Source organism: Haliaeetus albicilla, chromosome 24 (assembly GCF_947461875.1).
Source record: "Haliaeetus albicilla chromosome 24, bHalAlb1.1, whole genome shotgun sequence".
NCBI lineage: Eukaryota > Metazoa > Chordata > Aves > Accipitriformes > Accipitridae > Haliaeetus > Haliaeetus albicilla.
The window spans coordinates 18,051,300-18,071,821 of record NC_091506.1 but is presented as its reverse complement, the minus strand read 5'-3'; the positions used below and the strand labels follow the sequence as shown (position 1 = coordinate 18,071,821).

At 54.2% G+C, this 20,522-nt stretch overlaps 2 protein-coding genes and 1 long non-coding RNA gene across 4 annotated transcripts in view; 2 read left to right on the top strand and 1 right to left on the bottom strand.

Moving 5' to 3' along the window:
- The window catches only part of NT5DC2 (5'-nucleotidase domain containing 2), a 30,868-nt gene extending 28,994 nt beyond the window's left edge, over positions 1–1,874 (top strand). The window contains exons 11-14 of the mRNA XM_069812447.1: positions 22–108; positions 573–713; positions 945–1,009; positions 1,509–1,874. Of these exons, the coding sequence (XP_069668548.1) occupies positions 22–108; positions 573–713; positions 945–1,009; positions 1,509–1,770 (555 nt within the window). The 3' untranslated portion in view covers positions 1,771–1,874. The remainder of the gene's footprint in view (positions 1–21; positions 109–572; positions 714–944; positions 1,010–1,508) is intronic.
- A 1,420-nt stretch (positions 1,875–3,294) lies between these two features.
- The window catches only part of STAB1 (stabilin 1), a 63,835-nt gene continuing 46,607 nt past the window's right edge, over positions 3,295–20,522 (bottom strand). For both annotated transcript variants that reach the window (XM_069812418.1, XM_069812419.1), the window contains 28 exons: positions 19,682–19,807; positions 18,856–18,929; positions 18,431–18,505; positions 17,737–17,856; positions 16,120–16,167; positions 15,917–16,000; positions 14,860–15,006; positions 14,556–14,693; positions 13,894–13,953; positions 13,612–13,788; positions 12,969–13,055; positions 12,333–12,479; positions 12,097–12,162; positions 11,290–11,515; positions 10,464–10,613; positions 9,574–9,678; positions 9,032–9,139; positions 8,657–8,850; positions 7,798–7,942; positions 7,157–7,290; positions 6,659–6,824; positions 6,308–6,414; positions 5,959–6,078; positions 5,409–5,561; positions 5,166–5,285; positions 4,799–4,945; positions 4,556–4,681; positions 3,295–4,481 (listed from right to left, as the gene is read on the bottom strand). In XM_069812418.1, coding sequence (XP_069668519.1) covers positions 4,431–4,481; positions 4,556–4,681; positions 4,799–4,945; positions 5,166–5,285; positions 5,409–5,561; positions 5,959–6,078; positions 6,308–6,414; positions 6,659–6,824; positions 7,157–7,290; positions 7,798–7,942; positions 8,657–8,850; positions 9,032–9,139; positions 9,574–9,678; positions 10,464–10,613; positions 11,290–11,515; positions 12,097–12,162; positions 12,333–12,479; positions 12,969–13,055; positions 13,612–13,788; positions 13,894–13,953; positions 14,556–14,693; positions 14,860–15,006; positions 15,917–16,000; positions 16,120–16,167; positions 17,737–17,856; positions 18,431–18,505; positions 18,856–18,929; positions 19,682–19,807 — 3,401 coding nt within the window. In that variant the 3' untranslated portion in view covers positions 3,295–4,430. The remainder of the gene's footprint in view (positions 4,482–4,555; positions 4,682–4,798; positions 4,946–5,165; positions 5,286–5,408; positions 5,562–5,958; positions 6,079–6,307; positions 6,415–6,658; positions 6,825–7,156; positions 7,291–7,797; positions 7,943–8,656; positions 8,851–9,031; positions 9,140–9,573; positions 9,679–10,463; positions 10,614–11,289; positions 11,516–12,096; positions 12,163–12,332; positions 12,480–12,968; positions 13,056–13,611; positions 13,789–13,893; positions 13,954–14,555; positions 14,694–14,859; positions 15,007–15,916; positions 16,001–16,119; positions 16,168–17,736; positions 17,857–18,430; positions 18,506–18,855; positions 18,930–19,681; positions 19,808–20,522) is intronic.
- LOC138690920 (uncharacterized) lies at positions 16,104–20,487 on the top strand. Its single transcript, XR_011329711.1, has 2 exons — positions 16,104–16,948; positions 17,490–20,487. It is a non-coding gene; the product is annotated as an uncharacterized lncRNA (long non-coding RNA).

Here is a 20,522-nt window from a genome sequence, read left to right as displayed (position 1 = left end):
CTGTGCTCCTTTTACTTGCAGGGTAACCTCTTTGATTTTCTGAGGCTGACAGGCTGGCGTGGGTCCAAAGTGCTGTACTTCGGTGACCATCTGTACAGCGACCTTGCGGTAAGTGAAAAGGTCTCTACTCTCCAGTGAGGTGGGAGCAAGTCTGTGTGACTCTTGTGGTTGCAGCTGTGTTGGAGTATAAGGCAGGGCCCTGCTCCGAGTGCTCAGGTCTCCAGTATGCTGTACTGGGTGCTCTGCAGGCTGCAGCTTTCAGGGCACACGTAGGACGCATAAGCATCCCCACTCTGCTGTCACGCAGAATCAAACAGTGGAAAAAGGGCTCCCAAAGTACTTTCTGCAGGTAAAGAACATGTGCTGGTCTGTGAACTTGAGAGCAGTTTGTGTGACTCCAATGTTTGTCACAGCTGCTGGCTGGGAGATGGGTATTACCATGGCATGGGCCATGGATGCCTGTCCCCTGAGAATCTATAATGGGAACAGACCGCTCTTCTAGGAAACAGGGTTGTGTTTTGCTTTCCATCTTTATGTTGAATTCTTGGTTGTTTTTTCACCCCGACCTCTAGGACCTCATGCTGCGTCACGGCTGGAGGACTGGAGCCATTGTTCCTGAACTGGAGACAGAGATTCGGATCATAAACACAGAGCAGTACATGCACTCCCTGACCTGGCAGCAGGCTTTGACGGGGCTGCTGGAGAGAATGCAGGTAAACAGCTCCTGTCTGAGAGGGGCAGGTAATATGCTGCCTTCTGAGTCTGCGCTTTGGGCTTAGCATGGGAATCAGGGGATGTACCATCTTGCCTGTGTTCTCAAAAATATCTCATCCTCTTGGTGCAGCAGACTTGTGGGTTTGTGAGTTACGGTGCAAACTGGGGGGAGCTGAGGTGCAGCCTACAGGATTGATGCAATGTGGTGCTTTCCGCTGTTGTCTTTGCAGATGTATCAAGATGCGGAGTCGAAGCAAGTGTTGCTGGAGTGGATGAAGGAACGTCAAGAGATCAGGTAAGCGCTGTGCCCCTCGCTCATGAGGTCTCTCAGGGGCTCCCAGGCCAGCACTGGTCTGTTTTGTAACCTGATGTGGGGACAGTGGTGCTGCAGCTGTTGGGCTGTGGTCCTCCCTGGTGTCCCATGTCTGGGTGGGATGCAGCAGTGCAGCCCTGCAGCTTGGGACGTTGGACAGGTTTGAAGGCAGGGTGGAAAAGGGGAGCTGGTGTCACCCTGTGCTGGTGGGGGGCTGATGGGCTGCCTGCTACTGCAGGTCCTGGCACTGCAGGTGGGTCCCTGCCCGTAACAGGTACGGTAACAAGGAAGAGTAAAAGCATGGTGAATATTCGTCACAGTCTCACTGTACAGAGGCTGGTCTGCATTGCAGCCTGAGTGGGAAGGTACTTGGGGTGATCCCTAAATGTGTTCTGGGAGTGGGGTGGCCCAGAGCCAAGGGATTGGAGGAGGAACCTGGGACCCTGGCCTCTTATCTAGAGCACCATCTCTTTCTTCTCAGGTCACTGACGAAGAACTTGTTCAACCCGCAGTTTGGAAGCATCTTCCGCACCTTCCACAACCCCACATACTTCTCTCGACGGCTGGTGCGGTTCTCTGATATTTACATGGCATCCATCAGCTGCCTGCTGAACTATGATGTGAATTTCACCTTCTACCCCCGGCGCACCCCTCTGCAGCATGAGGCTCCGCTCTGGATGGATCAGCTCTGCACAGGCTGCATGAAAACCCCCTTCCTGGAGGAGATGGTGCATATCCGGTGAAGGGCCAGGTACTCCGGGCAACAGCACACTGCGAGTCTGTACGTGGGGCCGGGATGCTCGGCCAGCAACACCTCTGTCTACCACTAAAGGGCGTTTGACACTTACGTATGTGTGTAGATGGTGTGTTTATTTTTTCCCTTCACTGGCTCCATCCCTTTCCCTGAGGTGCGTTGCAGGCTGGACAGAGGATGGGTGCTTGTTCTGGGCCATAAGTAAGTGAGCTGCAGGGAGTCCTCTGTAGGAGTAGGTGAGAAGGAGAGCTAGTGCTGGTGGTGGGAAGCTGCCGCTCCTTGCTCTGTGCCAGAAAAGTGGCTCAGAAATGAACTCCTGAGTCTCAGGTGCTCAGTGAGCACAACACAGACTCCCACATGAGGTGTTACAAGGCGTGTCAGGGCTGTAGCTTCCCCGGTATCCTTGGGTACTATGGCGTGAGTGATTCTGCAGGTAGACAGTGAGGGGACAGTGTTGCCAACGGGGCAGCCGGTGAAGCACATCAGTGAATGCATCACAAAGCATCATCAGCAGTGTTACCTACCCAGAATGGTACCAGCAGCCCTGAGCCCCATCCTGCTCCTTGACAGACTGGTCTGTCCAGCTGGTGACTCTTGTAGGTAACTGTCAGTTAAATGTGCAGGACGTGCAAGTCCTGTGAGAGCTGGGTGGCAGTAGGTCAGAAGGTCTAAACACAGGTGTTTAGTGACACGCCTGGTTTTTGAGTGAGCATAGTGCCATCCGCTGTCAGTATTTTTTGGCTTTGGTACCATGTAACATCACTATTTTGGCAATTGATGTGGTATGGTCTGTTGTGACTTGTGCAGGGACGTGCAGGGATGTGCAGGGTTGTCAGCAGAGGTGCCGGCCTTCCACCTGTGTTCACTGAGATGTGGCCGAAGGTGTATGGAGGGGCTGGTGAGGATGCCCTGGGGCCATGTGAGCTTAAGTGCTGCTGGGTGTTGTGGGTCAGAAAGGGGAGCACAGCCATGCAAACCACTGTGGTGCCTCCTGAGAAGGAGGAGGAGGAAGAGGAAAGAGGTGACAGTAGCGATGCCAGAGCGTAGAGAACCGGGGACAAGGGTGATGGCCTGGAGGCCCAGACACGTCAGAGCTGCTTTTGGATGTGAGGGGCAGAAAGTAGATTCTTCACACAGCTCAGGGTCATGCTGTTCTTGGCCAGGCTTCTGACTGCCCTGAGGGACAGGCAGGGTGTTGGGGAGGGGTAAAGGGGCAGTCAGGTGGGATGGGGTTGTTGAGAGTTTGTGCCACCCTGATGCTGGCTGGCCCTGGGAAACAGGAGAAGGTCATGCCATCGGAAAGTTGGGTGTGTGGGAAGCCAATGGCTATGGGATGAAGAAGGGGTAAGAGGCATCTCGGAGGAATGTGTGATCTGTGAGGGCCCCAAAGCATGCGGGAGATAAGTAACGTGGCTGCTCCCATGGGAGACAGACATGCAGGGGCCGTCAGGGGATGGTTGAAGGCAGAGCTCTTGGTGCAGGCACTGGAGATGTTGGTTGCCTTGGTGGGCCGTCAGGGGATGGTTGAAGGCAGAGCTCTTGGTGCAGGCACTGGAGATGTTGGTTGCCTTGGTCCACCTCCTCCTCCTCTCACTGCTGCACTGTTTGCAGATGGCAACAAGGGTGACAGTGCCAGCTTGCTTGCAGGGCAGTGAGTGTTGAGGTGACAGGTAGGAGCGAGAGGGAACAGAGAATGGATGCACTTCTTGTGCTGGGTCTGGCAGCAAGCAGGCAAGGAAATGGGTGGTCAACTGCGTGATGGGTCTTTGGGATGCACAGTGTGCCTGCGTGGCAGGTAAGGGCTGTCGGTTTATGGGGGAGGCTGTGGGATTAGCACAGGGGCAGGCATGGGTTGCTTGTGGGCTGAGTGTTGTCAATGATGTGGAGAGCAGCCATGGGAGAGGAAGCAGGTCAGTGTGGGGGACCCTCTGCCAGGAAACTCCTCAGAGGAAGGTGCTGAAGTATAAGGTGTAAATGCCGGCAACCCTTAGTGAGATACACGCACACACAGGTCTCTCTCTCTTCTCCTGCATGTTCCTCCCCTGTGGTGCGCCAGGCTGGCCTGTCAGTCTGTCACTTGTGTCTCACTGCCTCATCTTTGTACTCCGTGCCAGCCTGTCGCAGACTTTCGGAACGCCTTGCTCTTGACTCAGTGGCCTGAACGATTGCTGTTAACGTAGCTGCTCTAATCAAATGGTTGTAGTGTGCGCACGTGGCATTTGACGTCTTTGTGCTGTGTGTAGCGTGAAGGCTCAATAAAAATCTGCAGCATGTGTAACTAACTGACTAACCAACGCACTCACCGCAGGGCTGGTGCTCGTCTCCGCTCCTTTGCCTGCCCTGGGGGTGCACCTCCGGGTGCACGACCAAGGAGGACCCTGGGGCGGGTGTCTGAGAGACCGGGGCCGGAGGTGTCCAGCGCGGAGCAGCTTGTGCCCCTTACGGCCGCAGTGCCAGGCGGGGGGGGGGGGGGTGACGGGACGGGACGGGGGTGGAGCAAAAGGGTCGTTTGGGGAGGTGGGGAACTGATGTGACTCGTCCCTGACCGCGGCGGGGGGGGGAGCGGGGGGACAACGCGTATCGGGGCAGAGGCAGTGGCGCTTGAGCGCTTTTATTTCTCCGGTGGGGGCCGAGGGGCCGGCTCCTCGCTCACTGCAGGCAGGCGGGGGGGTCGGTGCCGGCCTCCGCCAGGAGCGCGTCCTGCGGGGGAGAGAGCGGCGTCACACCGGCGGCAGCGGGGCGGGGGGCGGGGCGGGGCGGGGGGCGGGGCTCACCTGCAGCGGCTCGTAGTCAGGGGCGTGGCCGCCGTAGAGCGGGTTGGGGATGGCGACGAGCGGCCGCTGGGGGCGGGGCCTGGCGGCGTGAGGCCCCGCCTCCTCCTCCTCCGCGCAGAGGTCCGCCTGGAAGGGGCGGGGCGCGGGGCGGGGTTGGCTCCGAGTGGGCGGGGCGGACCCGCGCTCCCCCGGGCTCCCTCCACCTGCCCCGGCCGCAGAGAGGCCGCTGCCGCCTGCGCTCACCTGGAAATACCCGAACTGCTCCTCCCGCCGCCGCCTCTTCACGCAGTAGTAGGCGACGCCGGCACCGGCAGCCAGCGCCAGCGCGAAGCACAGCGCTGACAGCGTCCCTGCGGCCACGGAGGCCGCCGCAGGCGCCGCGCCGTTCACCTGCGTCGAAAAACAGGGGCCCGGTTACGGCAGAGCGACGGGATCTCCCGCACGGCCACCCTGCTGAGCGTGGGCAGCCCGGCCAAAACGAGCCGTGCCGGGGGAGCAGGGAGGACGGGGCCGGTCCTTGGGCTGACTCGGTCGCTCCGTCCCTGCTCCCAGGCCTGGCGCCAGCTGGTTCAGCAGCTTTCTTCCCCAATCCGTGCCCTCGGACGCTCACCTGACCAAGATGAACGATGGGCGGTGGGATCCTCAGCGGCTCTGCAATGGCGTGAATGATGCCGTTGAAAGCTATGATGTCCCACTCCACAATCATCGTGTCATTGATCCCCTTGGCATCCTACAGCACAGGACAGAGATGATGTCACCCAACTGGAAAGCCTCGCTGTTGTTCCCAGTCTCAAAAGAGATGTGGTGAAAACTTGCGGGGGTTTTTTTTGACCTCAGCCGAGGTTAAACCTACTGAGTGCTCTGTACTGTTGCCCACTGGGAGGTCTGATATATGGAGGTCATATCCTGACTGGGACGGGATGATGGTCCCCGTTGTGAGGTTGAAGCTGAAGAGGACAACGTTGCTGGAGGACACGTGGAGCTTCAGTTCTTCTCCTGTCAGCGTCTGAAAAAGCAACAGGGAGCAGGGGTGAGAAGCAGCTGAGCTGGCTCTCACCCCTTCCCTCCTGCTGTGTGCAGCCCCTCTCCATGGCCACAAGACAGCTCAATTCATGGGCAACATGGCACAAAACTACTGTGCAGAGAAGGGGGGATCGCCATCCTTAGAAACAGTCAAAGCTCAACTGGAGAAGGCGCAGAGCAACCTGACCTAAATGGCTCTTCTGAGTGAGGGGCTGGACTAGAGACCACCAGCGGTCCCCTCTGACCTAAATTCCTCCTCCTTCCCCAGACTCTATTTCACATCACCATCATGCCAGCTTTGGCGGGCTCCTGCTCTCCTCTGGGGCTCTGATAGTTCGTTCCATGCGCCCTCGAGCGGCCACTCATCCCTGCTTGCTTACTTCATTGTCTGCGAAGCCAGAATTCAGAGGGACAAAGAGAGTTTTGGGAGCGGAGTCATCAGACAAATAGATGAAAAAATCCAGTCCTTCTTCTGTGTCATTGGCAAAATCGAGCAACATCTGGAAAAGATGGGAGATCTTCCCCATCAGCACACTGCCAGCAGCTCAGTGCTGTTACCTTCCCCAGCCCAGGAAACATCCCCCAGCCCTGGAAAGAAAATGCCTCTGTGCTTGTATTCTCTACGCTGCATGCAGACCAAACCACCACTTCTCCCTGTTATGGCCAATCCCTCCCTCTGCCTAATTGCTGGCTGCTGGTGTACCAGAGAACCAGGAGAGCATTGCTTACAGAATAGAAGGTGGAGAAGCGAGCGTCGTCTGCGAGCACATCAGGGAGTTTGCCGCTGCACCAGTACCCATCTCCCACGAACCCATCACGGCAGGTGCAAGTCAGATCTGCAAAGGAACACCAAGATGTGACTTGACTTGACTCGCCTATGCTGGCTACACTTGACCACCTCTCCCTTGACTTCTGGATACCACTCATCACGTTCCCTCCTGGCACAGGCATAGGGAGAGGGGGATGTGCCCACCTGCCCACCCCTCGTGCTCCGAGGGCAGTTCTCTGCCTGCTGCCCCAACACGCCTCTTGTGCCCAACAGGACCGACCCCAGGAAATGTGCTCGCACCACTTACTTACCCTTCTCCCGGTAGCAGAACGCATCCCAGGTCTCACTCAGGTTGCTTCGGGAGCCATAGTCCACGATGCCCACTCGGTTAGCCCCACAGCTGGGGTTGGGGTAGGCTGTGGGGTATCCGGCTGTGCCATTGTCCAGCCAACCCACCAAGCACAGATGGAATCCCATCTAGCAGAGGAAAATGAATGATTAGATTAAAAATAGTATCCTTGGCCCAGGTTTTCCACCCTGATGCACACTCCCATCATGCAGCCTTATCCGACATGCCCCCAACACCTAAAGAGTTGGGCATTGCCAGAGCTCTCGCCCCAATGTGACTGGTAAGAGCCACTGGCCCTCCTGGTTTCATGGATGTAGATGGAGCAAACAGGGCCTGGCCGAGGGAATGAGAGGTCACCCACCCACGTGTCATGGGCTCGCTACCGCTGGACCAGCCCCAGGGAGAAGCACTGCGTGTCCCCACCCCACGAGGCGATGGAGCTCTGCATCCCTGCCCTGACCTGCTGTGCTGCCGAGAGCTGCTGTAAACTGGCCAGGGAAGCACCTTCTGCAGCACAGGCCTTCTGAGCTTGCTCGTAAGTGAAGTCGTACTTTTTTCGGGGTGACTGCAGATGAAATACGCCCATAGTCTTATCTGCAAGATACCAAGGCCAGGGAGCATCAGTACAGGATGGAGAGCAGTATGGAGAGCGGTATGGAGAGCGAGCAGCCTCCCTGGGGCAGTCGCATGGGTCCCCCGCGTGAGCACAGACAGCACCGCCAATGGAGGGTGCTCTGTGCTGCATGGGAGGGTGGGATGTGGACAACGCTCAAGTGAGGAGGAGGTGGGATGCAGCATGGCTTCCTCTGAGCTTCTCAGCCTCCACAAGGTAGTCAGTGCTTACTGGCAGTGTAAACCCACCAGAGGCCATCTTATGCATCACACAGGAGCAGACAAGGACGGCTCGTCCTCCCCGTATGACATGTAGGGGAAAAGGGGAATGTGAAAACCAGACAAAGCTACAGACATGAGTCCCCGGCCCCTTGGCTGTCCCACCATCCAGCTCTCCCGAGGGGTACCCTAGCCAGAAGGTGCAGGATGAGGGAGCGTGACTTCTCCATGGAACATCATCCCCGGCACTGCAGGGCTGCGCACACTCACCATGAAAGTGCAGGTCGGTGCAAATGGCCTCCCGATGGCACTGCCCGTTGTCTTCCAGGCACCGGTCCGTGGGGGGCACGGCCTCTTCCAGGCACTGGATCCCGTCACCAACATAGCCCTGCTTGCACTCGCAGCGCCGCTCATTCTGCAGCACAAAGGAAGGATGGCATTTGTCTGAGTGCAAACACACAGATGCCAACTGGGGATCCTTGTATCCATGTGAAGGTGGAGATGAGCCTTCAGAACGCCTCTACAGCCTGCCAGGACTATGACAGAGCTATGAAAGGCTGGATGGCCTCTGTCCTACCCCACATCCAACTGCACGCGAACCAAAAAATGTCACATTGAATCCTTGTCACATGCTGTTTGTAAGACAGCTGAGTTTTGAGGTATGTGGCTTGTGATTCTTGGACTAAGTCATGCTCCCGGTCCCATCTTCTGGCCTGCAGTGAGCAGCTCTGGTTCCTCTGCAAAAATGGCTGGCATTGTCCTCAAAGGACCATCCCAGAGCCCCCCAAAACAGTCCAGAAATGCCGCAACTGACACAGCTTATGCCCCTTAGACAGAGGGATGGGGAAAAATGGCCTTAGTATAAACATCACCAGGACCATCACCAGAGCCAGGCAGCAGACTGAGGGCATGGCAGCAGACCAAGGGCATGGCTCCTGCCTGGCAGTAAGGACCTGCAGGATGAGCGCAATAGCTGAGAGGACTGGAGAGGAGGGCCGGGCCTGGGGACTGCAGTAACAGGGGACACTGTCACGTCACTGTCCTCCAGCAGCCTGAAGCATCCCACAGCATCCACCTGCACTGTTCTCCCAGGCATGCAGATCTCCCCAGACCTAGCGGGTGTACTTACCGGCCCAGTGCTGATGCAGTTGGCGTGCTGGCTGCAGTCCCCGTTCCTGCCGTCCACACACCTGTCTATGGGGTCGCAGACGTAGCCGTCACCTCCGTACCCAGAAACACAGGCACAGGAGACATTCACGCCAACCTGCGTGCACTGTGCATGCCTGGCGCACCCCCCGTTGTCCTGGCTGCACATGTCGATCACTGCAGGGGTAAAAGCGTTAGGTTAACTAAAACACCTTGCTAGGTGTCCTGGTGGTCTGTCCGTCTGTCCTGCCAGCTGTCACACCAACATGGCCATCAGGAGATGGTCACCTGTTGTCTTGCTATGTTGTCTGCTTTCCCCTTTGCCCGCCACCCAAGCCCCTCGTGGCTCCCCCACTACCTGAGCACGTTCTCCCATCTCCTTCGTAGTGCAGGTTGCATTCACAGAGGTTGTTGGAGCGGCAGATGGCCTGGGGGTGGCACGGTGGAGAGCAGGTGGGCGTCATGACTGAAACCAGAACACACACAGGTCAGGAATGATCTAAGGGCTGCAACACAGGCATGGCTGCCACGGCCGGCCTCTGCCCCACGCTCGCCCCTCTCTCCCACTGTGCTTTTCTGCAGATGCCTTGCCCAGATACAGAGGACCATTACTCCATCAGATACACCTCAGGCCTTCACCTCACCCTCAAGCTCTTCGTGGAGCATCTCTGAGCTCAGGGACTTGTTCATGATCAAGTGGTGCTTTCCTCCTCCTCCTCACCACCCCAACCCTTGTGAAATTCAACAGCAAGGGCCAGATCTCAGGATGAGCCCTGCAGCTGAGAGCTCCTTTTTGGAGATATTTCTGACTGGCTGCTTCAACAATGCAGCTACTGGGAAAGAGGCCATATGGCACTGGGTCCCAGGGAATAGTGGGTGGTGGGGCTCAGCATCCCTCACCTAGTCTGATTTCACAGCGGTCTCCAGCCCAGCCCTCGGCACAGAAGCAGAAGCCGTCGCCATGCAGTCCGCCGTTGCACACGCCATTCTCAGTACAGTTACACTCTGTGAAGAATGGATAAAACCACTGTCACGGCACCCGCCTTGGTAGCAGTGAAAGGCCACAGGACAGCCACGTGGCAGAAACACGGCTCGTGTGGGCAGTGCGCGAAGGCAAGCACGGCAGTACGCACCCATCCCTGCCAGCCCTGGCCTGCCGGCTCTGCAACACACACCCTTCACAGGGGAGGGGAAGCCTCTCTGCACCCACAAACCCCCATCATTCCCCTCCCCGGGCATTTCTAGAGATTCTCTGAGTCCCTGCAAACATACAGCCATCAAAAACATTCCTGGAGACCCTGTAAGGCCGAGCTTGGGATGGGAGGATGGGGGACTCCCTTTTCCTTCCCTTTGCCTCACAGGGGCACAGGTCCCTGCTGATCATGTCCCAAGAGGATGCTCCTTCTGTACAGGGTTCATCACAACTTACTTACGGATTTGTACCCCAGCTCAAAAATACACCTTAATACTTTCTGCTAGACTGGGGCTCTCAGCTGTGCTTGACAAACGAGAAGGGGTCTTTGACCCCGCAGCTTCAGCACAGCTCCTGGCACATGCCACCCAGCCTTCTCAAACTATAGGTGGATTAACGGCTGCCCGGCCAAGAGCCCAGGGAGGGATGTCCTCAGAAGTCTAACCCGAGTATTGTCGGGACTGGTGCGAACGTGGCAGCGCTGACTCCCGTGCCGTAGGCTGCCCAGCACCTACCTCCTCTCCAAGTAGCACCATGTGCCACAGCCACCTCTGCACAAACCCTCTGCATTGCTGCCACCCCACAGCTTCCCCCTTACCTCGGCAGTCTGGCCCGTATCTGCCCGGCGCACACAGCTCACAGCTGGTCCCAATGTAAGCCTGGCTGCAGTTGCATCTCCCCGAGCCACTGATTTTGTCGTCGCAGGTACCACGGTTACCGCACGGTGCCTCCAGCCCTCCCGGGCATGCTGCAAATGGGGCACCTTAGTGAGGCTACAGTGACAAAGTGACCCTGCGCTGGAGGGAAGCCACCCGTTGCCCCATGCAAAGCCAGCACACCAGGTGCCACGTGAGCTGCCACTTATGGGGTGCTCGGACCACAGAGGCTGCTTGGCAGTCTGAGGAGTGAGTGCTGGGGACATCCCATGACAATAAGCCTTAGGAACCAGGGGCAAGAGGGACAAATTTGGCATAGCTTCCAGCCTGGGAAGACCCCCTGCTGCAATATGCTGAGGCTGTGCTGGCCTGCCCCACACTAACCTGGCAGGAGACTCATCCAAGAACACAAAAGCTGCCCATGCACAAAGCGCAGAGGGCAGATGCCAGGGAATGGTTGAGCATCGGCAACATCTAGGGGCGAGTGCCATGTCTGACAGCCACCCCCAGCAGCCCTGTGCCCAGGGCTCTCCATGGGGACAAAGGGTTCTCCAAGGAAAGAGAATTCCCTGTTACAATACCATACACGCACACTCCCAGGGGATCATCCCCTGCAGCCTCTACAGACTGTAGCTCCCTGCCTGAGGTTTTGCCCACCCTTGTCCAGGGAAGCACGTTCATGGACGCCAGACGTCTGCGCTGAACCACTAATGCCGTCTTCCCACAAGAGAAAGGGCCGGGGTGGGAAAGGGTCGCGCGGCTCCTTACCCTGACAGTCACGGCCATAGTGGTTCGCACAGCACTGAGGGACCCACTGGGTGGAAACACAGCTCCTCTTGCAGCCTCGTTTCAGAGGCCCCCTGGAAGAGAAGTGTCTTCTGAAGGGGTCCCACGGGGAGGGTGGCCAGGATGGCCGCAACAGAGAGTTGCGGTGAAACAGAAAAGTGTTTCTCAACAGGTGGTTTCCGTAATAGTAGCAGCGCCTGGTTTCCCCCTGTGAGGAAACAGGCAAAACACAGAGTTTGCCACATTGGTCACTGACGTCTCACCTTGACTTTTCTTCTGCCACTCATTCAGTTTTATGAGAAGTAACAGAGGCTTCCTAACTTGTGATGGGGCTGGTGGCAGAGGAGCTACAGATGTACCTCAGGGACATGCCAGAAGCCCGGCAGAGAGAGACAACGGGCGATGCAGTGAGAGTGGGGTACAACCACTGCCCCCCAAGACTGCTCACCACCTGACTCCTGGTCCATCTTCAGCAGCCAGGCCAAGCTCTTTTGCTATAAATCACCCAGGGAAGCCCCCAGTGCTGCTGCAGGGACCACTGCAGCCGCTGTCACCCATATACGGATTGACTAAGCAAAGACCAGTGGAGACCCTGACCCCATGTTGCCCAGACCAGCTCCTGCCCTACAGGACCACGAGACTTGGGGCCAGGCATGGACAATGTGACCGTGTCAAGGGACTCGTCACGTGCAGGTGTGCCTTCATTTTGCTGCTAAAACACGAGGGGCATGTGGGTATTGTCATCAGCCCCATAACAGGCCTCCTTGGTGACAAAGCTGTGAGCTTTACCCGTTGAACGGAGCCAGCAGGGCAGGGTGGCTCAAAGCCACAGAGTCCGCAGCTCTCTGTAGATCCCTGTGGAGGGGAGAAAGAAACCTCACAACAACTCAATATGTGCTTCTGCCTCTCTCGGCTGCTCGCAGCTTTGCCGAGGAAAAGCAGCAAGCCCTCCTGACATCCCTCTTCCCAGGCATGGGGCTCAACAGCTGGCACAGATCCTCACTGGCCTCATAGCAAGTGCTCACCTGCAGCTCAACAAAGCTGAACTCATCACACCGAGATCCCAGATCCGGTGGCTCCAACAGCCTATTGATGCCATAAGCAATGCCCCCATTGAATTCCATGTGCCTCTGGATGATGATGGCATCGCTGTTGCCCACCAGCAGCTCCCCCTACCAGAGGAAGAAAGCAACTTGTGATCCTGGCACACCCTACATCCTGGCTGCACCACCCAAAAATTGCCCTTTTTGGCTGCCACAACTTCTCGACCACCCCAAAAACTCTCAAAAATCTCCGTGCTCATGCCCTTGACCACCTTTCCTGATTGCCACTTTTCATGGCCATCTAGAAATAGCCTCTATCCATGCAACACGTGCCCTGTAAAGGTCATGGCAGCATGTGGTTGGCTTTGCAACCTGGTCATCGTGAAGTGCATGTGCAGGTACCACATGCCTCCACGCTTCCCTCCCCGCTGTCCACAGAGTCTGGAGCCTCTCTACAGGCTCAGCTGTAGCCAGGGGAATGGGGTGTCTCAGCCTGCAAGCACCCCAACTCTGTGTTCACTTTCTGCTGGTGACAAACATGGAGCATCAGTTGCCCCGTGGCTATGCCCAGGGACACTTGCTCAGTGGAAAGTTGAGCCCAGCATTGCTGTCACTCACCACGTGGGTTTTGCTGCAGCTGAATGAGACAATGGAGCCGTGCATGGTCCGTATGGATTCAACTTGGGGCACATTACCAGCAACAATCTAAGAGAGGAAAAAGAAATATGTGAAGGGAGAGACAGGCAAAACCGGCAGTTCATACTTCTAACGGGATGCTGTCTGGTGAGGACAGGGGTCAGCAGCCACACTGTGAGGGAGTGTGATGTGGCAGCACGTGAAGCCGGTGTGGGTGGAATGGTGTTAACTATGCTGGGTTAGTCCCAGATTCCTGAACCACTAGTGAGACACCAGCATGTGTGAGCAGGCCCTGGTTTTGCTCAGCTGGACTCTTCCCTTGTTCACCACCCCTATAGACAAAAGCCTGTTTATGAGCCTTGTGATGACACTCTGGCGGTGATGTGGCCTCTCCAAGAAGCTGATGTCAGAAGGTTTCAGCTCAGCCATGCTGCACCAGAGGTTCATGATGAAGCGGTAGTTGCCTCAAATGCTCAAACAGCTTTGGGTCTTCTCAAGACAACCAATATGCTGTATGTTCTACAGCAGCAAAATATTTGGTAAGGTCGCTCTGTTGTAACCATAGGCAGGAGGTGGCACCACATGTGGCCTCAGGAGGTATAACCCTGTTTGTTGTCACTTTTACCTTTGTGTCCCTGATCATGTGCGCTTTGAGGTAGGAGGCCAGCACGTCCCGATGCTCTCTGCGGTACAGCCACTTCTGCCTTTTCTCTGAGAGGGCGTTAAACGCAGCATCTGTGGGCCACAGCATGGTGAAGGGTCTATGCCGGGGGTCACTAACCAGCGGCAGCAGCTCCGCGTCCTGTCCGAGATAAGACGGGATACAAAGAAAAAGCCACAAGCCAAAAGTAAACGTGCACATGTACACACCACCTCCCCACAGAGCAGCAGGGGTCAGGTCGCTCACCTGCAGCAGCTTGCTATAAATGGTGTACCCAAAGGCCTCTGCCACTTGCGTGATATTTTGCTGCAGAGGGAAGAAAGCAAACAACTGTCACTAAGAGGTCCCCCTGCAGGACTTGGAGCAGCAATGCAGGGGAGAAACCAGACAGTTAACAACTACAGTAGCTAAACACAAGTTTCTCTCTGTCATCATCACACCGATGGATTTGGCCTGGCGAGCGCTGGCATTCAGCAGCTGCCACTTTTCTGATTCATACTGGGTAGACACCGCTATGGCAAGAGCTGGGATGAATTTCAGCACTCTGTTGTGCTGTACAGAAAATGTTATCTTCTGTAAAACACAGGATCTATAAGCTCCTAGTGCTTGTTTGAGGAGTAGCAGAGAGACATTGGCAATCTAATGCTGCCATCTACTTTGCACTAGGAAAGGAGTGTGATGGTTGGCATGGGACGTGATCCCCCTACCTACATCCAGTACTCTTGTTCACTAGTGATGGATAAGGCTCCCTCTGTCCCAAATATGGCGATGCCACAAATGCGGTCACCTTCACAAGCCAAATCTGTGCCCTCAGACAAGCCCTACACAGCTAGGAACAGGGAGGAAGAGCACCCCGCGTGGCCTTGGGCTGAGGGCTTATCAGGGCACAGTCATTGCTTCAGCCTTACCCGTGAGATCTTTAAGGAAACGTTACGGTCCACCAGGTCACTTGGAATGAGGATCTTGTTGATAAAATGAATGACACCGTTCACGCCGATGATGTCACTCACGACCACTTTGGCTTCCTCATTGAGATAGATGCTATTCTGAGAGAGAAGGGATGCGATGAGGTATTCACATCCACGGCACCGCCCTATGAGCCGTCTGCGGGCCTAGGCAAGTCACTTGCCACAGCCACAGTGGCCTTCAAATGACAGCAGAAGTGACATCCTGACAAGTGGGACAGGGAAGGGAACTGTGGCAGAAAACTACCTCTTTCGCCGTGATCTTTATTTTGTGACCAGATAAAGACGTAAGGGACTCCTGGGCTTCCAGGTCACTGGACAGCAGTTTCTGGCAACCCACCATATGGTAGCGAAGCAGGTCCCGGAGGAGACCTCTGCTCCTCCACTCCTCAAACTACAGACGGAAAACAAGAATGAGGTCACATTGGGGTACTTCTCCTTGCAGGTGAAGCCCCCAGACCCAATGAGGGAGACTTGGATTGCCCAAGCCCCCTCTGACCCATCCCTGCAGGAAAGCCAGTCCCCCCAAAATGCAGTAAATGCACAGAACCATTTGAGAGCTTTGGAAAATTTCAACCAGTTTGGCAAAACCAGCATTCAGGTCCCTTGATGGAGGACAAATGACCACACAGGCCTTGAGGAAGTGACACCTGGGATATGCAGTTGCTGGGAATTGTTCCTTTATTGGGTGTATGGGGGGCCCATAAGAAAACTGTTGGGACTAGCGATGTGAAGCTGCACAACAGGACTTGTCAGTGATGGTATTAAGATAGTCCATTATGCTGACACCAAAAAGCTGTTGGTTAAGAACCTGGTTCACAGAGCCATGAATAAGGATCTCTCCTCCCTCAGGTCTCCACTTGCCCCAAACATCCCACTGTTGGGACTAGAAGGAAGGGGCTAATGGAAGTGGAATGGCAGGGCCTGGGGCACAGAGAAGGAATAAGAAGTCTTTGTCACAGATGCCTTGAAGCCTTGGTGTTACCAGCCCCTAACAGCCAAGGGCAACGAAAGTCACCACGCATCACTGATTTGGCACAGTGCCTCTGAGGACCGTGAGACAGAGTCTCCAGTAAGGGTCTCCTTACAACAGGAGCCATGTCCACCCCTGCCCAGACTGTCTCTGCAGTGAGTCCACCTCCAAACCTCTGCTCTTACACTGATGGAGAATGGGGGATGCCTTTAACCCTTTGCAGTGCAGCCCCTTTGCTTCAATTTACTGGACAGAACAGCCCCAGAGGGGACGTTGCCACAACTGGAGCTTGCCAAACACCTGACAGTGCTTGGGATGGGAGGACACTTACCGTTGTGGTGTTGCCTATGAAATCTGCCCGTGGGACGAAGACAGTGAAAGGCCCTGCCCCGTTGAGCTCCTTGATGTTTTCTGCCTGTGGTAGAAGAGCATTTGTGGGAAGGGAAACAGAAAACATAGTTCCAGTTAGCAAGACCCTTTGCAGAAAACCCTAAGTGGGATTTACGACACAGAGACAAGCTGTTTGTTACCAACCAGTATCATCTTAAAGAACACAGATGCATCTTCGATCCTTCCAAGCTCCTTAAACAAAGAGAAACAGCTGGTGTTAGCAAAGTCCCTTCCACTTGTTCCTTACCAGTCAGCATGGTGACCTGTGCTTCCACTCCAGGTCATTCTCCCACCCCAATGAGACACTGGTTCTCCTGACACACCATAGTGATCTTTCCCTCCCTCCCTTCCCAGCACTGTTGGGCATGGAAGGTGTGGAGGTTACAAAGCAGGCAGTGACTTCTGCCTGGACCATTTACATCAAGGATCCTGCAGGATGAAGCAGACAGAGAGATGAAAGCTGGCTGCTTCTGCAGCAGGTGTGTCATAGGTTTAACTGCCCCTGTGCTCACGGGACACCTCAAGTGCTTCACAATCTCTCCACTTTAACCTTCCTGTGCTGCCACTACCAGTTCTGGGATGCTGTCCAGAGTGGCAGACACAGCCTTGGCAGGGCAAACTCCCTCTCCTTACCACACTAACTTCCAGTAAGAGCAGAAGCACAGAACTGAGTCCATCTCTTTTCTCCTGGCTCTGCTGTGGGGATGACAGCTTTTATTTGCCACTACCAGAAAAGGTCACCAGTTTGCCCAAGGACAGCTGCTGTATTGGCAACAGAGCCAGAGATAGATTGCTGCCCTCCAGACTGGATCCCAAGTCCTGGCATGGCCACAGGGTACAGCTGCCCTGATCCCACAGACTAGGAGAAGTGGGTTCCCTTGGGGAAAAAAAAAATAAATTACTCCCATTTGCTTATAACATTAAGAAAACAGCACCCTGGAGATATGGCCAACGTTGCTGACGGAGCAGCAATGTTCACATCTGTCGTGGTTTAACCCCAGCCAGCAACTAAGCACCACGCAGCCGCTCACTCACTCCCCCCCATCCAGTGGGATGGGGGAGAAAATCAGGAAAAGAAGTAAAACTCCTGGGTTGAGATAAGAACGATTTAATAGAACAGAAAAGAAGAGACTAATAATGATAATGATAACACTAATAAAATGACAACAGTAGTAATAAAAGGATTGAAATGTACAAATGATGCGCAGGGCAATTGCTCACCACCCGCCGACCGACACCCAGCCAGTCCCCGAGCGGCGAATCCCTGCCCCCCCCCCCTTCCCAGTTCCTAAACTAGATGGGACGTCACATGGTATGGAATACACTGTTGGCCAGTTTGGGTCAGGTGCCCTGGCTGGGCATGAGAAGCTGAAAAATCCTTGACTGTAGTCTAAACACTACTGAGCAACAACTGAAAACATCAGTGTTATCAACATTCTTCACATACTGAACTCAAAACATAGCACTGTACCAGCTACTAGGAAGACAGTTAACTACATCCCAGCTGAAACCAGGACAACATCATGACTCCCTTTGGAGCAGTCACTTTACTGTGATTGTCTCCCACAGCTGGCACACCAAATACACCTACAATTTACGGATAGTTTGCCTCAAAGCACCTGTCTTCACTCCTACACCACACAAGTGTCAATATGACACTACAGATCTGCTCACCTGCAGCTTACGCTTGGAGGGGAGGGAGCTGTTTGCTGCAGGGCAGGGGCCTGAACACAAAAGAAAGATGCTGCGCATGCTTCTCACCTGATACACTTTGCTATGGCAGGTGAAGCCATCTCCAATACTGTTCCAAGAGCAGGAGCAGTTTCGAGTGCCAGGGCCCGTGTACTTGCAGAGCCCAAATGGACTACAGCCTCCGTTGTTCTAGCAAGAAAAGCAAAAGGCTTGCATGGAGGGGCGTCACCAACAGCTTGAATGGCCACTTGCATGCAGGAGCTGTTAACTACATCCAGCCCATCTGCCTAGTGCCTTAGAATAAACCTCACCCAAATCCTCAAGGGCTTTTCAGCACCAAATCCTCCCATGAAACACGACTTTCGCACCTTACTTCGGAACCCAGAGTGATGACAAAAGCCATGATGCAGAGAGACATTTTGACATGGCAGCGATGCCGTGACCACAGATTACTCTTAAGCTTTTGAGCATGTCCCACACAAAATGGATGTAGAGAAAGAAACCCAGATGCCTCCAACCCTATGTCACTGTTTCTACACTGTTTCTCCCACAAGAGGGAGTGCCAGCTGGCCCACATACTCGCAGGTCACTGTGAGAGGCAATGGAAACCAAACACACCAGGAAATCCCTTCGGTATGTGAAAAGGCAACACAGCCAGCTCTAAACAAGCAGGCTAACCCTGTTCTTGCTGTTAACTGTTGGGAGAAAGGAACACTTCAAGGCTGTGGCCTTCACCTCTGGTAACAGCAAAATGCAGACGTACCTGTTCACACAAGTTGATGGGGTTGCACTGGCTCACACCATTCCCACTGTAACCGGGAAGACAGTTGCAGGCAACCTGGAGGGAGAACAGATGCTCTGTCTGAAACCTGGACCCAATAAAGAAAATACACAACGGCTGAGCTGGGTGGAAAGTCTGTGGTATAGCACTCATTGCTATTCATGAATAACCATGCTTGTGTCAACAACAGACATAACCTGGGACTGCGTCCAGCCTCTAACCAACAGAAGGCATCTGCTTTCAAGGAAACAGCAATCTTTTCATGCCCTTCCCAGGCAACTTTTCTATGTGGAAAGTAATAAACATGAGGCAGCGCATTGCAATGGAAAGGATTGTCTCTAAGAAAATTACACAGCTGCGACAACCTCCATAATAACGTTGCCCTGACATCCACCTCACATACTCACCTTCCTTGGGCCTGTTTTAATGCACTCTGCGTTGGTGTGACAGCCCCCGTTGCTTTCCAGACAGAGATCAATTTCTGCAGCAAAACAATAAGGCCACATTATTGCTGAGGGCTGCTCAAGGCAGCTGGGAATTAGCGACCCAAAGAGGTACTGGGAAAGCAACAGAGAGGACCTTCCCAGCTTGGGAAACATTTTGGTGGAAAAGTGACTTGTGATAGCAAAGGAAAAGGGTACAACTGCAAGTTCTACTGCCACATGTGGGTCTCAGTTGTAATAAATCTGCCCACAGAAAATCCCACGCCTGCCTGGGTGTGCTTTAAAGGATATGAGAGGACTGGACTCTCCCACAGCTCCATCTTCATTTCAGAGCACCACTGTGGGAGACTGCCCTCGCCCTCTGTCTCTGGATCTCTCCGTGACAGGCATCAGGGCAAGAAACCTCTCAGGGCTCTTTTGGTTTGAGACCAAAACACTGGTCTGAGGCCATCCAGCGAGACAGGTGCCAAGGGCAGTGTGGGCTCTCTGCCCAGTTTTGGGTGGCACTGTGATGGGACAGTGATGACCACTTCACTAAACATGACCTGGGAGAATGCTGGGCACATAGCTACAGGTATGTGTGCATACACCTCAACAAAAACCAGAACGACAGTTGAATCAAGATCAACCAGCAATTACTTGCTTTGAAATAATCACTGCATGAACAAAGTGAAAGGACAATTCAGTTATTCAACACTTTAACTTGAAATTTTAATGCTTTTAGTCTGAAATTCCCCTTTGCACGGATGACGCCTCACCACTATCACCAAACCATGCACTGAGCACTCACCCATGCAGAGTGTCCCATCTCCAGCATAGCCTTCCTTACAAACACAGGTTCTCTCTCCTGGAGACACTTTAGTACACACAGCGTGTATGGAGCAGCCGCCATGATCGATAGTGCACGGATCTATTTCTGTGACCCCAAACAAGAGAAGCAGAATCAGCTCAGAGCATTTAGGAAAGATGAACTGTGCCAGAATAATCACCTATCTTAACAAAAATCACAACATCTTATTAAAATCCCTTTGTTTCTCGATGAAACTGTAGGTCCTTTAAAGGCATGGGGCCTCATCCACATCTGAGAGAGGCCAGTCCAAAAGTCATGCTGAGCTTAAGTAACTGCAAATTGGACTAAGAAGTCTTTCCATCACAACATTTGCTCACTGAGGACTAATGATTAGATGAGAAAAAAATATTTTCCTGCATGACGTAAATTATTTTTTTGCTCACCCCCCCCCCCCCCATTTTCAAACAAGGGCAATACTGAAAAGAAACTGTGATGTCTACCAGTATTATGACTGTTACGATTTTATCACTCTGAGTTCTTTTTCTTGTCTGTTTGCTTTTCACATAAACTGTGTTTGTATGTAGCTCTACAGCAGTATCCCAAAATCCTACCTCATTTTGCCACAACTGCTGCACTGCTTCTACCTGATTTTGGCATGGCCAGCAAATAGGAGGAGCACAAAATTCTAGGGAATTGAAGCACCCATATTCCAGGGATTCATGGCCGAAATTGTTGTATCTTTGTATCAGAACTAATACGACCCATTCATGTGCATCTCTGTCCACAAACAATAAGAACTGCCCTGCTACACTTGCCTGCCTTTTTATCCCTCTCTTGCAGG